This window comes from Portunus trituberculatus, chromosome 38 (genome assembly GCF_017591435.1).
Source record: "Portunus trituberculatus isolate SZX2019 chromosome 38, ASM1759143v1, whole genome shotgun sequence".
In the NCBI taxonomy this organism is placed as follows: domain Eukaryota; kingdom Metazoa; phylum Arthropoda; class Malacostraca; order Decapoda; family Portunidae; genus Portunus; species Portunus trituberculatus.
This window is the reverse complement of record NC_059292.1, coordinates 14,438,629-14,455,406: the sequence shown is the minus strand read 5'-3', so window position 1 is coordinate 14,455,406 and position 16,778 is coordinate 14,438,629. Positions and strand designations below refer to the sequence as shown.

Here is a 16,778-nt window from a genome sequence, read left to right as displayed (position 1 = left end):
AATCCCGTCTGAGTCGAGTGGCAGTGTCGCCTGACCTGATATACCATATCGTCATACATGTACATGAAATACATTGGAGACGCAATACTCAAACTTAATTTGTTCCAAATGGTTGTTCAAGTATTAAAAAGTTTGACTATCGATACCTATAAATAAGGTCATTCGTTGTAATCTTAGCAAAACCTCAAGTTTATAAAATTTTTGATGTATTTATTTTATATATATATATATATATATATATATATATATATATATATATATATATATATATATATATATATAAAATTTTGATTTGTACATACTGTAAGTGAAGGCTGGTGATTGATAACATAGAAGAGAAAGGGAGAAGGGTGGGGAGGAGGAGGGAGGTTGTCGGAGGAGTCATCATCATCTATGAAAACACCAGGTAACTTTTCTCCTGGTGTGATTCCTGTGAACCCACTAGTGGAGGGCTGTGGTTCACTAACACTATCACTCATTAGATTCCTTATTTTCATCACTAATAAGCCTCTTTGTTGCCATTATAAGTTTCTAAATGAAAAAGCAATGAAAACACTTTTTTTTTTTTTTTCTCTCTCTCTCTCTCTCTCTCTCTCTCTCTCTCTCTCTCTCTCTCTCTCTCTCTCTCTCTCTCTCTCTCTCTCTCTCTCTCTCTCTCTCCTCCACGACTGCAGCAAGACTAGGGATGCACACTGGTATCCGGTATACCAGAATACTGGTATTTTGTGTCAGTATTACCAATATTACTGGTATCAAAACAGGACAATGGTGGAGGTGGGAAAGGAGAGGTCAGAGCTTTGTTTACATCAATGTTTGATTACCAGATATTTTCACCAATAATAAGCCTTTGGTGTTAGTTTAAATTTATAAATTAAAAACTACAGACAGAATGCAGGAAAATTTTATTCTGATGACCGCAGCAGCACAACTGGCAGAGGGGGGGTCGGGAGGCCAAGGAGCCTTTGTTTGCAACCACGTGTATGGACGTTTGACTATCAGGTATTTTTTCAAGTATTAAATCAAACTTTTGTGTTAGAGTATTGAAAAGTTTGAGTATTGAGTCTCCACAGTACCTTCATTTGATTTGGTATACACCACTTATTTGTATCACTTGCCATTTAATGAAAAAAATTTGAATATTTTTAAAATGAGAGGAGAGAAAAAAGATAAAGGAACAAGAAGCTGAAGCAAAAAGGAAAAGAAAAAGCAGAAGAAAAAAGAAAGGAAAGAATGAGAAGAAGAGAGGTAGAGCAAAAAGGAAGAAAAAAACATTTCAGGGTAATTCTGTCTGCTTCCCAAAAACAGAAAGACGAGGAGACAGACTCTTCAGACAATGTGGATGAGGCAATCTTTGACAATGACTCAAATGATTTCATTAAGATATGAAAGAACTCTGTGCGAAATGTCAAGATCAAAAGTGAGAATAAAGTATGCATTAACATAACATAACATAAATAATAGGATAACAAAGGGCCACCAGGGCCCATCTAGGTTATCCTGTACCAGTCGCACAGCGACCTCGTCATCAGTACTTAAAGATACACTTACAAGTACACAATACATTATATACTAATTCTAAATATTTGGCCCATTAACAGGGCTAAGTCCTGCAGCGAAATCCTCTACAATTTGTGGTCCCCATACATAGGGATCATGTCTTATTTAACTATAGTAAATTTCTTATAAAACTATCATGCAGTGCTATACATAATTATAAATCTAATAAATTTAAGTGCTTATCTAATCTGTTTTTAAACATTGTCAAACTAGTGCTATTTACAACCGTCTCTGGCAATGCATTCCAGAAGTCTACCACTCTATGACTAAAGAAATATTTTCTTATATCTAACCTGCAGCCTTGCTTTCTAATCTTCCTGCCATGATTTCTAGTCCTATTTCCTCCTCTAAGGTAAAGAAAGATCTCACATCTATGTAGTTTGTATCTGAGAACATTTTAAATAACTCTATCATATCCCTCTTATACATCTCCTCTCAAATGAAAACATGTTTAATTCCTTTAATCTATCTCTATACTCCAGGCGCTTTAATGCTGGTATCATCCTAGTTGCTCTTCTCTGAACTGCTTCTAACATGTTGATATCCTGCCTATAGTGGGGTGACCAGGCCTGTATGCAATACTCTAAATGGGGCCTAACATAGGAATTATATAAGCTACGCACCACTTCCTTACTTTTATAACTAACATTTCTATTTATAAAACCCAGGATCCTATTTGCCCTATTTCTTGCTTCTAAACATTGCTTTGAAAATTTCATAGTCCTGTCTATCACTACTCCTAAATCCTTTCCTTCCTCTACTGCCTCTAGCCAACATCCCTCCATCTCATAGTTAAAGTTTGTGTTGTCTTTACCTAAATGCATAACCTGACACTTTTAGAATTAAACTCCATCTGCCACCTGTCTGCCCATGCTATCAGCCTGTCCAGGTCTCGTTGTATTCTGTAATTGTCCTTTTCACCCTGTACTGCACATGCTATCTTAGTATCATCTGCAAACTTTGATACTTTGCTACTAATTCCTATATCTAAATCGTTAATGTACACCAAGAAAAGAAGAGGTCCTAGCACTGATCCTTGGGGTACCCCACTAACCACTTCCTTCCACTCAGACATTGCCCCATTTAATACTACTCTCTGTTTCCTATCAGAAAGCCATTCACTAATCCAATCAACTAACCTACCCCTATCCCATGTAGTCTCAATTTGTACACTAGCCTCCTATGCGGTACCTTATCAAACGCCTTGCTAAAATCTAGATATATAACATCTATGCTATTTCCATCATCTAACTCCTTGGTAATATATTCTAAGATATCGAGCAAATTTGTAAGACAGGACCTCCCTGATCTAAAGCCATGTTGGGTATCTCTAATTAATCTATTCTCATTTAAATGCTCCCAAATACTACCCTTAATGATTTTCTCTAGTATCTTACATACTATACTAGTTAAACTGATCGGTCTATAATTATTCGCATCATCCTTCCTACCTTTTTAAATATTGGAGTAACATTAGCTAACTTCCAGTCCTGAGGTATCTCAGCAAACCTAAGTGATCTTTCAAAGATTAACTTAAGTGCTTCAGAAATACTGTCTACACCCTCCCTAAGTACTCTGGCATGTAGCTCATCAGGACCACTAGCTTTCCTATCGTCTAGTTCAAGAATAAATTTCCTAATAATTCCCGGTTTTATATCAATATTTTCTAAAGCTCTTAAACTACTCGTCGCACTGTTTGTAACAGGATTTCCTATTCTTTCCTAGTAAATACTGAAGAAAATTGTTCATTCAATAATTCTACTATGTCTTCATTTTGATCCACTACTACACCATCTTTTCTGAGTGGTCCAATCCTATCCTTATTTCTTTTATCACTGACCTTGTAATAACTATATAATTTTTGGGATCTTTACTCCCAGCTCTAGCTAGTTTTATCTCTGCCTGCCTTTTACTTTTTTATAACCTTACTCAAATCATCTCTGACCTGTCTGTACCTAATCAAATCTACATCTTCCCACTTTTCTGCAACTCTCTGTATGCCCTCTTCTTCTCTCTGATCTGGCTACCTATCTCATGAGTCCACCATAATGGCTTCCTGTTTCTCTGCCTTATATCTTTGTAAGGGATACACTGCATCACTATACCCTTTACTACAACCTTAAAAATATCCCACATCTCCTGTGCAGTTTTATTTCCAAAACTATCTTCCCAGTTTACCTCTCCTAATAACTGACGTAACCTACCATAATTGCCTTTCTGATAGTTTGGGACTCTAGTCTTATTCACTATATTATCCCTACTGGAATTAATGATAAATCTAATTATATGATGGTCACTGTTTGCTAAAGTCTCTCCTACCTCAACTTCCTTTAAACAATGCTCAATATTTGTTAGTACTATGTCTAAAACCTTCCTCCCCCTAGTAGGTTTATCTACCATCTGCACTAAATAGTTATCCTGAAAACTTTCCATAAACTTATTTTCACTAGCATCTCCTACCATCCTCTCCCAGTTTACTGACTTAAGATTAAAATCCCTAAGATAATTGTCTGACTAGTACACCCCTATTTATCTCATCTACCATAAGGTTGTCTACATCTGCTGACTGGTTAGGTGGTCTATAAAAGCTCCTACTCTAATAACCTTACTTTTGTTTACTCTAACATCCAGCCATAAGGACTCTACTCTGTTATCTACCTTAATACCATTAACCTGACTGGAAATGAAGGATTTTTTACATAAATAACTACTCCTCCACCTATCCTACCAATTCTCTGGTGTAAATACATAATGTATCCATCTACTTCATATTCTTTCCTATTTTCCTAAACTTTTCCTCATTTACCCATGCCTCTGTGACACATACAACATCTAAGTCCTCCTCAACTATATAACTAGATAACTCGTCCTTCTTGTTCCTAAGACTCCTGGCATTTACATAAAAACATTTAAGTCCTGCTACCTTCCTAGATGCTGTCTCCTTATTTGGAATCCTAATCTTATTCTCTCCTATTTGCACCTGGAAATCTTTCCTAATCTTTTCACTATCTCTGTTTATCCTATCTAATTTATGTCTAGCATCTTTCTTCTGGAATGCATTTGCTACCTCACCCCCTACACTCCATCCCAACTCCCCCCTCCAGACATCCACTCAGCACATCCACACCCTTCCTACTGAGATGCACACCATCCCTAGCATACAAATCCCTTCGCCCATAGAACCTATCCCATACATCCACAAAGCTGATACCCACATCCTTACACATCCCTTTTACACGGTCATTCACACCAATGGCTCTAGACAACCATTCCCTGCTAACATACACACGAGGCAAGATTCCTGACACTACACAGCTGTGTTGCAGCTGGTGGCATGCGGAATGTGTGGGTGGGATGGATATAAGTGGGAAGTCTGAGGAAGACATTGAGGCAATGGATGTTGAGTATTTTGTGATATATGTAACTTAGGCTGTCTTGCTACTGTTTAGTGAAAATTTACATGGAGTATTTTCAACATTTTCATTTGAATTCTGTTGGAGATTTCTTTGTGTATGATTTTGAACACTAACAAACAGTAACGTATGTTACCCACAGTTTTTATTTTTTTATTTTTTATTTATTTATTTATTTTTTTTTATTTATTTATTTATTTATTTTTTTTTTATATATATACTTATGACACTGTGTCGTCACTCGCAGGGGACAGGTTAATGATGTGCTTTTTGTTGTGCTGAAATCATGTACATCTTAGAAAACTACGTTCATTTAAATTAGATTTACATAATTACATATTTTATTCAGAATTTAAGTATGTATTTAAATTCAAGTTATTTCTGCACTAGTATTTAAATTCAAAGTTATTGCTATGCCAGTATGTTCATAAATTTATGATAAACTGAGTTCATACACATGTATGTGAAACTCTCTCTCTCTCTCTCTCTCTCTCTCTCTCTCTCTCTCTCTCTCTCTCTCTCTCTCTCTCTCTCTCTCTCTCTCTCTCTCTTTGTAACTCTTGAGTTACCACATATGTGAGGATGTTCATTAAGATGTGGTCTGAATTAACATATCTTGGAGAACTCTATATTATTTCTTCCAACATCCAAAACTTTCTGTGGGAGAAGTATATGATTTGTTTAAAGAACATTATTTTAGCAAAGATATTCTGGAATTCCTATGATATATGGCATGATGACAGTGTTTTACTAATGATTGAAAAGAATATAATAGGTGTTTGTAAGCTGTTATTTATAGTTGTTACATTGTTTACATTAAAAGGCCCAGTGGAAAACCATAATTTATTTGTTAAGTACTAATGTATCTAATATTCTTAAGTTATTTGATCAAATTCTGTCTTATTATAATTAGGTAATTGAAACAAATTCTTTTACCCATATTGATTTGTTAAATGAAATATGACTTCCATTTGAATATCTTATATATGTTTTTTTGGCAGGCATATAAAAATTTTGGGAACCGAGTGAAGTCCTTGCACAGCAAGTTAGTGGAGAAAGCCAAAACCCTTCCTGAAGGCAGCCCAGTGCCCTCACCAAGCGTAGATGCCCCTTCCCCAGAGAACAGTGATGAGGAGGACCTTTCCCTCCCAGACTCTGGATCTTCAGGTAAGTTGAAAGGTACAATTGCACTTGATTCAGAACCTACTTTTGTTGTCAGCATTCATCCATTTGCATGTTTTGCTTGAAGAATCTTAAAAAATGTTTTCTTAATGCAGCCTGTTACAATGACACAAATGAATTAAAGAGGCACTTCTGAACACTTGGTCTCTGATGAGAATAAGCTTTTTTCCTATGCTTTTATTTCTCAGCTTTTTATGATATCTTGGTTCTATTGATGATTTTGACTTAATAGATTTTGAGAATAAATTTTATTTATGCACTTTTTTGTACTTTACATATGTTATGTACTTTCTTCTAAAGAATGTGTGAAGGCTATTGTTTTATAATTTTAAGTTACTGTAAGGGAAATAAACACGTAGCTTTCAAAAATTATTGCATTTATTCTTTTACAGGTTTGGATTCATTTTTGAATTCATCCAAGCTTGCAGACTTTGCCAAAGATGCTTTAGGGGGAGGGAATAGTGACCTGGAGAGCCGCTTGGCTGCATTTAGAAAAAATGAAGTGCCACCTAGAAAACCTTCGCCCAGAATGAAAGGTACCCTCTCACCCCAAATTACTGATTCCACTAGAGATGGCACAGAAATTTGGGATTCTAAAGAACCTAGAGAATCATATTCACATGAGATGTGGGAGATACGGGACTCAAGGGAATCCAGGAGCTCTCGAAGCAGCGAGGAACGAAGAGACCCACAAGAAATTCGTGACTTGAGAGACCTCTGGGAACGAGAATCAGGGGAGCACAGGGAGTACATATCCATGAGGGAGCACAGAAACTCCCGCTCCTCCAGGGACTCTAGGGACTCACGTGATGGTGTTTCAGAGTCTCGGGAGCTGTACAGAAGCAGCAGCAGAGACCGCAGTGCGACAGAGTGGGACTACAGCCACAAAGTGAGGGACAGGGAGTACTCTCACTCCTCCTCAGCGAGTTATGATGTACCCACTCCAGTTCCTCCACCAAAGGTATTTGTCTGATATCTCCTTGATGTTGTTTTCTCCATAACATAAAATCATACTATATACAGATACTTCCTGATATACGGTTCAGTTATATTTCTGAAAATGCAATCATAGATCAAATAATTGTGTTGTAAATTTTAGATTGAATAAGAAAAACAGGAATGCATTAAACCAGCTTAATATATATGTCCCATAAAACTCTTAGAAACCTTAAAGTGTATTTACTTAAATACAGTTAATGCCTTAAATAATAAAACACATTACTTAAATCAGATAAACACAAGAATATAGCAATAAAGTAAAATAAATTTTTGCAGTTACTCTCACTGTAATGTTGAGTCCACATTATTATTATTATTAGTAGTAGTAGTAGTAGTGTTGTTGTTGTTGTTGCTGTTGTTATAGTTATTATTATTATTATTATTATTATTATTATTATTATTATTATTATTACTTAATTATTTTTTATTATTTATGTACGTATATGACACTTCATGTCTTTCTATACAAGATCACTGGTGGTATCTCTCTCAGGAGCCAGTGTACCCCAACTTTATTCATTCAGTCATAGCCATAGGCTATCCACTTTGTTGGAAAGTCACAGCTTGACTTTCAAGCATCTGTCATACGCTGTTTACTTTGCAGTCTCTTTAGTATGCTGGAACCATTCAACACATAGAGTTTGTTGTTATTCAAACCACTAGACTTTCTTTAGAACTAGATGTCCCCCCACTACCACAATATCCAAGGTCTGTGTGTGTCCACTCATCCTCATTATCTGAGATGAATAACTGACTATGATGGTACAAGTGATCCAACATACAAAATAATGAAAGGAAATGTGCCAAATGAAACACATAAATGTTGTGGTAATGATTATGATGATTATTGTTAGTATTATGATAATAATAAAAGAAAGTTAAATCACAATATATACATGCTAAAACACCCAAACAGATGCGTGTGAAGTGGATGAGTGTTCATTCCAGTGATCATAAAAGCGAGTAATTAATCATACTGTAGGCAATTGTATATTACTAAGTGGCGGATATCAAATCATGACATCCTCACAGATGCACATATGAAATTATGTAATCTTTACACATGTTAATGTGTTTGGGATTCTGCCATAAAATCACTTTATAAAACCAGTTATTGCCAGATGGCTGCTGTCATAAGTGTATTGCCAGTTCATATATTTCAGTGTTACATAGTTATGTGCAATTACACAATATGAAATTCAGGATGAAATTCTGAAGCCTTTCTTGTAAACTTTAAGATGGAATAGGATCTACATACACAGATATGCATAATTCATATATATATATATATATATATATATATATATATATATATATATATATATATATATATATATATATATATATATTTTGTTTACACACACCGCGTAGTGTAGTGGTTAGCACGCTCGACTCACAATCGAGAGGGCCGGGTTCGAGTCCCGGTAAGCGGCGAGGCAAATGGGCAAGCAGTAAATAGGTACGGGATGTAACTCGAGAGGTTGTGGCCTCGCTTTCCTGGTGTGTGTTGTGTGTTGATGTGGTCTCAGTCCTACCCGAAGATCGGTCTATGAGCTCTGAGCTCACTCCGTAATGGGGAAGACTGGCTGGGTGACCAGTAGGCGACCGAGGAGGTGAATTACACACACACACACACACACACACACACACACACACACACACACACACACACACACACACACACACACACACACACTGTGTAGTGTAGCAGTTAGCATGCTTGGCTCACAACCAATCAGGGTTCAAGTCCCAGGCACAGCAAGGCAAGTGGGTAAGCCTCGTAATGTGTAGGCCCTGTTCACTTAACAGCAATTAATTGCAAGATATAAGCCGAGGGTATGTGACCTTGCTAATCTGGTGTATGGTGTGAGTGGTTTCAGTCATACCCAAAGATTGGTCAATAGGTACTCATTCTGTAGGAGAACAGCTGAGTAGTGGAAATGTGGAATGAACTGGGCAAAGTGGTAGTGTGTGCAAAGACAATACATAATTTTGAGACCTAGTTAGACACTAAAAGATACAAAGATGGGATAGCATAAGCATAGCTCCCCTTCCATACAATACAACTAAAGTCCCTTCATCCAAAGAATCCAGGCCGAAACTGCTAGTTCAGTTGGCACCCCCGCCGCCACTAAACCTTCCCGACACTTAAATTTTCTTCAAGTACATTTATTTTTCTTCAAGCTATCAACTTGTATATCTATTGAGTTAAGTGAAGAAAAATAAATGTACTTGAAGAAAATTTAAGTGTCGGGAAGGTTTAGTGGCAGGTGGCAGGGCTGCCAACCGAACTAGCAGTTTCGGCCTGGATTCTTTGGATGAACGGACTATAGGTAAATAAATACACTCACACACACACACACACACACACACACACACACACACACACACACACACACACACACACACACACATGTGCGTTGTAACCTGCTCCAAGAGGACTTGAATAAGATCTACAAATGGAGTAAGAAATGGAAAATGGAGTTCAGTTCAAGAAAATGAAGCATATTGGAGTTTGGGAAAAACAAAAATAGACCAGTTGGTGTTTATAAGTTTGGGAAATAAAAGATCCTGAAAAGAAACACAAAGAAAGACTAGGAGTAGCTGTAATGGATGATATGTCACCAGGAAAGCACTAAGTATTATTGTGGGGAGAATCTTACAATCTACTCAACAATTTAAGAGTGGCATTTTCATACATTGATGAAGATATGATGAAGATTATTGTAATTATAATACATCTAAGGTTGGAATATTCAGCGGTGGTTTGATCACCAAATCTGAAGAAGGATATTAAAAAGCTAGAGAGGATCCACCAGGCTGCAACAAAGATGGTTCCAAGTCTTAAAAGGCCTCTCTTATGAGGAGAGATTATTGAGTTTGGATCTGAAGTCCCTGGAACAGAGAAGGAGAGGAGATTTGATTGCAAAGTTTAGACTTATAGAAGGAATTGACAAGTATGACAGAGAAGATTTGATATTGTTTGATGAGTAATCCACAAAGGATCACAGGAAGAAACTGAACATGGGCACATGCAGGAGGAACATAAAGAAATACAGTTTTCCACACAGAACGTTGAAGCTTGGAATGCGTCAGATGAGGAAATGACCGAAGCGACAACAATACATAATTTTGAAATTAAGTTTGATAATATTTTGGATAACACATACATACACACACACACACACACCGGTAGCTCAGTGGTTAGAGCGCTGGCTTCACAAGCCGGAGGACCGGGGTTCGATTCTCTGGCCGGGTGGAGATATTTGGGTGTGTCTCCTTTCACGTGTAGCCCCTGTTCACCTAGCAATGAGTAGGTACGAGATGTAAATCGAGGAGTTGTGACCTTGTTGTCCCGGTGTGTGGTGTGTGCATGGTCTCAGGCCTATCCAAAGATCGGAAATAATGAGCTCTGAGCTCGTTCCATAGGGTAACGTCTGGCTGTCTCGTCAGAGACTGCAGCAGATCAAACAGTGAAACACACACACACACACACACACACACACACACACACACACAGGTAGCTCAGTGGTTAGAGCGCTGGCTTCACAAGCCAGATGACCGGGGTTCGATTCCCCGGCCGGGTGGAGATATTTGGGTGTGTCTCCTTTCACGTGTAGCCCCTGTTCACCTAGCAGTGAGTAGGTACGGGATGTAAATCAAGGAGTTGTGACCTTGTTGTCCCGGTGTGTGGTGTGTGCCTGGTCTCAGACCTATCCCAAGATCGGAAATAATGAGCTCTGAGCTCGTTCCGTAGGGTAACGTCTGGCTGTCTCGTCAGAGACTGCAGCAGATCAAACAGTGAATTACACACACACACACACACACACACACACACACACACACACACACACACACACACACACACACACACACACACACACACACGGACTGCAAGAGAAAAAAAAAGTGAAATTTGTGAGGGAAAAGGAGGAGAAAGAGATGGTTAAGGAAATTATCTCAGTGGTTCAAAATGAAGAATAGAGTCTAGAAAAAGAAATAGAAGAAATATATATACTTAGAAAATATAATAAGGGGAATAAAAGACCACTAAAAGTTAAAATGAGATCACAAGTAGGTATAGAAGAAATATTAGTGAGAACTGGAAAGACAAAATATAACAACATTTGGATAAAGAAAGATATAAACCAAGAAGAAAAGGAAAAAAAGAGAGAACTGAGAAGTGAAGCTAAGGAAAAAAAAACAAGAGAAGGATAGAGAAAAAGAAGAAATTCTACTGGAGAGTGCTAGACATGAGACTGAGGAAATGGTATATTCAGGGAGGGGAAGGAAAACATTAGGAGTCATGTATACAAGTATAGATGGATTTATATCAGGAATGTTGGAAGTGAGATATTATATATTGGAAAAAAAAAAATCAGATGTGGTATATACAACAGAAATCAAATTAAGTGAAGATGTCCTAGTAAATTTTAAAGAGAAGGGATATAATGTTTGGAGGAGAGACAGAAGAGAAAAGTAGGAGGAGGAGTATTGATAATGGTTTGAGAGAATATATATATATATATATATATATATATATATATATATATATATATATATATATATATATATATATATATATATATACACACACACACACACACACACACACACACACACACACACACACACACACACACACACACACACACACACACACACACACATTGAAGAAGTACAATAAGGAGATGGACTGGCAGAGGTTTTAAGCATAACAATTAGGCTCAGTGAGAGGGACAGGAGTATCATGATATTATATGTGCCACCAAAGACTAATATATGGAGGCATCATGTACACAAAGAAATGCAAAATGCTCGGACAATATGTTAAGAAAGGACAGAAGAGTGCTACTTGTGGTGGATCTAAACTGCAAACATGTAAATTGGGAAGAAGTGTTACAACTGGTAATGGTAAACACAATAGGCCCATGGATGAAGGACTATACATTGTATAGGGGAGAAAAAGAGCAATCTATGCTGGATTTGATGTTCACAAAAAATCCTTGTCCTTGTCCAACCATCATATATCATAGTCCAATGGGAAAACGTGAACATGTGGTTCTAGAGATTGAATTAAAAGATCAGGAAATTTTGAAATGTAATGAGAGGGACAAATAAAGTTTGAATCGTGCCAAGACAAATTTTGAAGGATTAAGACATTACTTTGGTAATATTGATTGGAAGGAAACCATGCAAGGAAAGAAAGTCCAAGACTTGAAGTATGAAATATCCCTAGACAAGTACAATGAGGGGATAAAGAGATATGTTCCCATACACAGAGTAAAAGACAGTGTAAGGATGTAGCTTGGAAAATATTAAGGAAGCAATGGCATGAAAAAATAGGAAGTGGTATGATATGAATGCATTAGAATAAGAAAGGAGGAGGAGAGAAATTTCAAAAGGGATGTAGTGAAGAGGAACCCAAGCTTTTTTATAAGTATATAAACAGAAAGATGACAAACAGAGAGACCATCACTAAGTTAATTAAGGACATGCTGTGGTCGAGATTTGAAAAATTAAGTGAAAAAAAAAAAACTTAAAGGATTTATGACTTGAAATTTTCAGAATATTAGTTACTGGTTGTCTTTGATGTGTATGAATATAAATGTGATAGAGTTGTGGCTTCATGATGTCATGTATAAGATTGCATTTAAAATGTGATATAGACGTTATTTCAAGTTTTTTTTTTTTTTTTTTTTTTTTTTTTTAGCAATGTGCTTTGACATGGACATTCTTGAAAGATGCCTAAAGAAACGTAGAGAACGCTTTTTTTTTTTTTTATTTCTCCATACATTATGAGATATGATTTTTGAAAATTTTTGCATTTCATGATGTAATCCGAACAGCATGAAAAGCTGTTGTTTGGCTCATTAAAAACTCTCTTATCACTTTAGGGGAAAACTGGTCTGACATAATGTTACCTCAATCCCTGTCAATAAGTACACCAAGTTTCAAGCCAGTATGTATAATGATTGATTTTATACAGTTTTTTATATCAAAAAATTATGTTTTTGAGATATGGTTCTTTAAAGTTTTAAAAGTTTAGCACCTATGCTATGTCTTTATCAAAATTAGTAAATTTATTATATGTTGTGTGTTGATCTATAGAGAAACTGCACACAAAGAAGCCACCGTGGTACAGTAAAACCATGCATGCTTTGAGGTCTGAGGAATCTCCAAGCACACAGGTTCGAATCCTGTCCACGGTCCGAATGTAGGTTGGGCTTCCTCACTCAGGGCAACGGTTTCCTAGCGGGTGGGCTTTGAGGTAGGAGGTACCCCAAAAAGTATCCCTTTTAGCCCATAAATTCCTGTGAAAAGCCCACATGGTATTAAGAAAAAATAAAAAATAAAAAAAATTCTTCCCATATTTAGTACAGGCAACCCCCGCTTAACGAATGGGTTATGTTCCTAAAAAACGTTTGTTGTGCGAATTTTCATTAAGCGAACCAATTATAACAAGTTTGACCCTTGACTTGAACTTCCATTGAGAGTAAACAAAGCAAGAGTGCATCATAGTACAGTAAAAGCTTTAATGAAAGTAAAAATTATGAAGTTAAACATTTAAGCAGTTAAGTTTAAGACTAAGTCATTATAATGTACACTAATATATGTATGTAAGTAACTTTATAATGTTGATGATCTTAAATTTATGAAGGGAGGGAGAGTGGAGTGGGAAAGACACTAGCTGGTAACCTGTGGAATGTAAACAAAGGGCACACCAATGTATCACATACAAAACTTATGTACCACATTTCCACAAGGCTTTCCATTTTGTCCATTGCAGAGTCACACGTTCAGGTGGTTCTTTTAGCTTGCAAGGAAGATATGGTCTCACCAGCCTTCTTAATAAAGTCTGCTGACTTGAAAATAGTAGAGACAGTAGATGGAGTCAAGATGGTGGCGAGCAATGCTATTAGTTTTCTCGCCTCTCGTGTCTGTGAATAATATCCAGCTTCACTTCGGGAGTAAGAGACTTCCTGGTCTTCTTAGCAACGCTAGGCAACATTGCAGGGCATTTTGGTGGCACGTTGAGCGTGAGATGACGAGCTGGTGCTAGACCCTGTTTTTATTTTGAACTAAGAGTGGGGAAGGGTAGGGGAGTGAGGGGTGCGTTTTTTGCCCACGAGAGGCACTAGTGTATTCAAAAGCTTCTCAGCTTGCACGATATGGTGGGGCTTTCAAACTTGGAAAAAATTACCTGGATAAAATTTCATTAAACGAGTTTGGTGTTCGTTTTACAAGCAGAGGTTAGTAAAAGGAAACGTTCGTTGTAGCAAGATTTTGTTGTGTGAATGTTCGTTAAGTGGAGGTTGCCTGTATTTCATTTCGGGAGCTATTTACCTTGTGGTGACACCATCAGAATTCCTGTCTCTGGTTCTTTGTGCCTTTGCCTGTAGATTTAGCTCACTGGTGGGTGTCCAAAGAATGCTATTTCGTAGAATTATGGTTTATTTTAACCATCACTAGACATCTTCCCTGTTTCCATGAGACAATCCTCTACAAGTAAATTTTTGGTCCTAATCAAGATCAGCGCCTCCAATTACAGGCAACCCCTGCTTAATGAAGGGGTTATGTTCCTAAAAAACCCTTCGTTGAGCGAATTTTCGTTAAGCGAACCAATTATAACAAGTGTAACCCTGACTTGAGCTTCCATTGAGAGTAAACAAAGCGAGAGTGCATCATAGTACAGTAAAAGGTTTAATGAAAGTAAAAATTATGAAGTTAAACATTTACGCAGTTTAATTTAAGTCATTATAATGTTCACTAATGTATGTATGTAAGTAACTTTATAATGTTGATGATCTTAAATTTATGCAGGGAGGGAGAGTGGAGTGGGAAATAAGGTAGCTGGCAACCTGTGGAATGTAAACAAAGGGCGCATCATTTTACCGCATACAAAACTTGTGTACCACATTTCCACAAGGCTTTCCAGTTTATCCATTGCAATGTCACGAGTTCAGGTGGTTCTTTTAGCTTGCAAGGAAGATATGATCTCACCAACCTTCTTAATAGAGTCTGCTGACTTGAAAATGGTAGACAGTAGATAGAGTCAAGCCATGGTGGGAAGCAATGCTATTAGTTTTCTCACCTCTCTCGTGTCTATGAATAATACCCAGCTTTACATCGAGAGTAAGAGACTTCCTGGTCTTCTTAGCAATGCTAGGCAACATTGCAGGGCATTTTGGTGGCATGTAGAGCAAGGGAAGACGAGCTACTGCTGACACTGTTATTGTTTTGAACTAGGGGAGTGAGTGGTGCACGTTTTGTCCACGAGAAGTGCTGATGTATTCAAAAGCCTGTTGGCTTGCGTGATACGGCAGGGCTTTCATACTTGGAAAAAATTACCAGGATAAAATTTCGTTAAAGCGAGTTTGGTGTTCGTTAAATGAGCAGATGGTAGTAAAAGGAAACCTTTGTTGTAGCGAAATTTCATTTTGTAAACCTTTGTTAAGCGTGGGTTGCCTGTATGTACGTTTTCCGCTCTGCTTTCCTCTTCTCCTCCTCTTGTATTTTTCTAATTTCCTTTTTCTTGATTTCATCTTCTTAGCTTCTGCTATTGAAACTAAGATCCTTTTCCTGTCCCTCCCCCTCCAAAATCTCCTTCCCTGCTGTGCCAAATGCCGCTGCTTCACCCGCCTTTGAGCCATCATCTCTTCCCTCTTTTCATTTATCTCCTATTCTCTCTTCTTTTTCTTCATCTCTCGAATCTTCAGCTGCTGTAGCCTATTTTGTTTATTCCCCATGTTGCAGTAGGAATATCAGCAAAGAAAAATAAAAAGCGTAAGAGAGCCTGCAAGCAGGAGCGTGATATAACCTCTCTCTGTCGCACTGGGGTGGTGTATGGCAAGGCGGGAAGGAGGTGAGTGATTTGAGGGATGGAGCCTCACCACAGAGACCAATTTGAGTGGTAAAATGTGGCAATATACTACAATGCTTAGAGAGTGTATTGTGTTATGCCCACTATGTGGCATATGCCACTCATGTCCCTTTAAACGCGTCAGAATATGTGTTGCCATACACATAGGCCCATGATTCATATACCATATGAATTCTGAATATTTTTCTTACAATAATCTGCAGGAATTGAAAAAAAAAATTTTTTTGTCATAATTTACTAAATCTCAACCGTAGCATGCCCTTAAGAGAAATAGGATATATGAAACAATGGAAGAAATAAGTGAACTTATGAATGAGAGCTTTAAATCAGTATTTAATGAAGAGTGAGATTTCATAGAAACAAAGGACTAAGTTATGCAGGAAGAATTAAGAAGTGTTATGGTGCATAAACAGAAAATTAGCAAATAACTTGAGAAGGTGGAGGTAAGAAAAGCAACAGGGCCAGATGGAGTGTCAGGATGGACACTTAGAGAATGTAGAGAACAATTGGTGGAACCAATTTGGGATGTGATCAACACCTCTTTATTGAAAGGAAAGTACCAACAAAGTGGAAAAGAGCAAATGTAGTCCTGATATACATAGGAGGAAAAGACCGAGTCCCTAAATTATGGACTAGTGTCTCTGACTTTGTTGTGGGAAACATCTCTGAAATTGTAATTATTGAAAAATGATTAGAATATCTGCAGGAAAATGAAATAATAAATAACTCCAAAGTTGGATTTA

The 16,778-nt window shown here is 37.3% G+C and overlaps 1 protein-coding gene across 4 annotated transcripts in view; it reads left to right on the top strand.

The window, feature by feature from the left end:
* LOC123514669 overlaps positions 1-16,778 on the top strand; it is an 84,237-nt gene that overhangs the window by 45,945 nt on the left and 21,514 nt on the right. For all 4 annotated transcript variants that reach the window (XM_045272701.1, XM_045272700.1, XM_045272703.1 and 1 more), the window contains exons 7-8: positions 5,972-6,137; positions 6,545-7,113. In XM_045272701.1, coding sequence (XP_045128636.1) covers positions 5,972-6,137; positions 6,545-7,113 — 735 coding nt within the window. The remainder of the gene's footprint in view (positions 1-5,971; positions 6,138-6,544; positions 7,114-16,778) is intronic.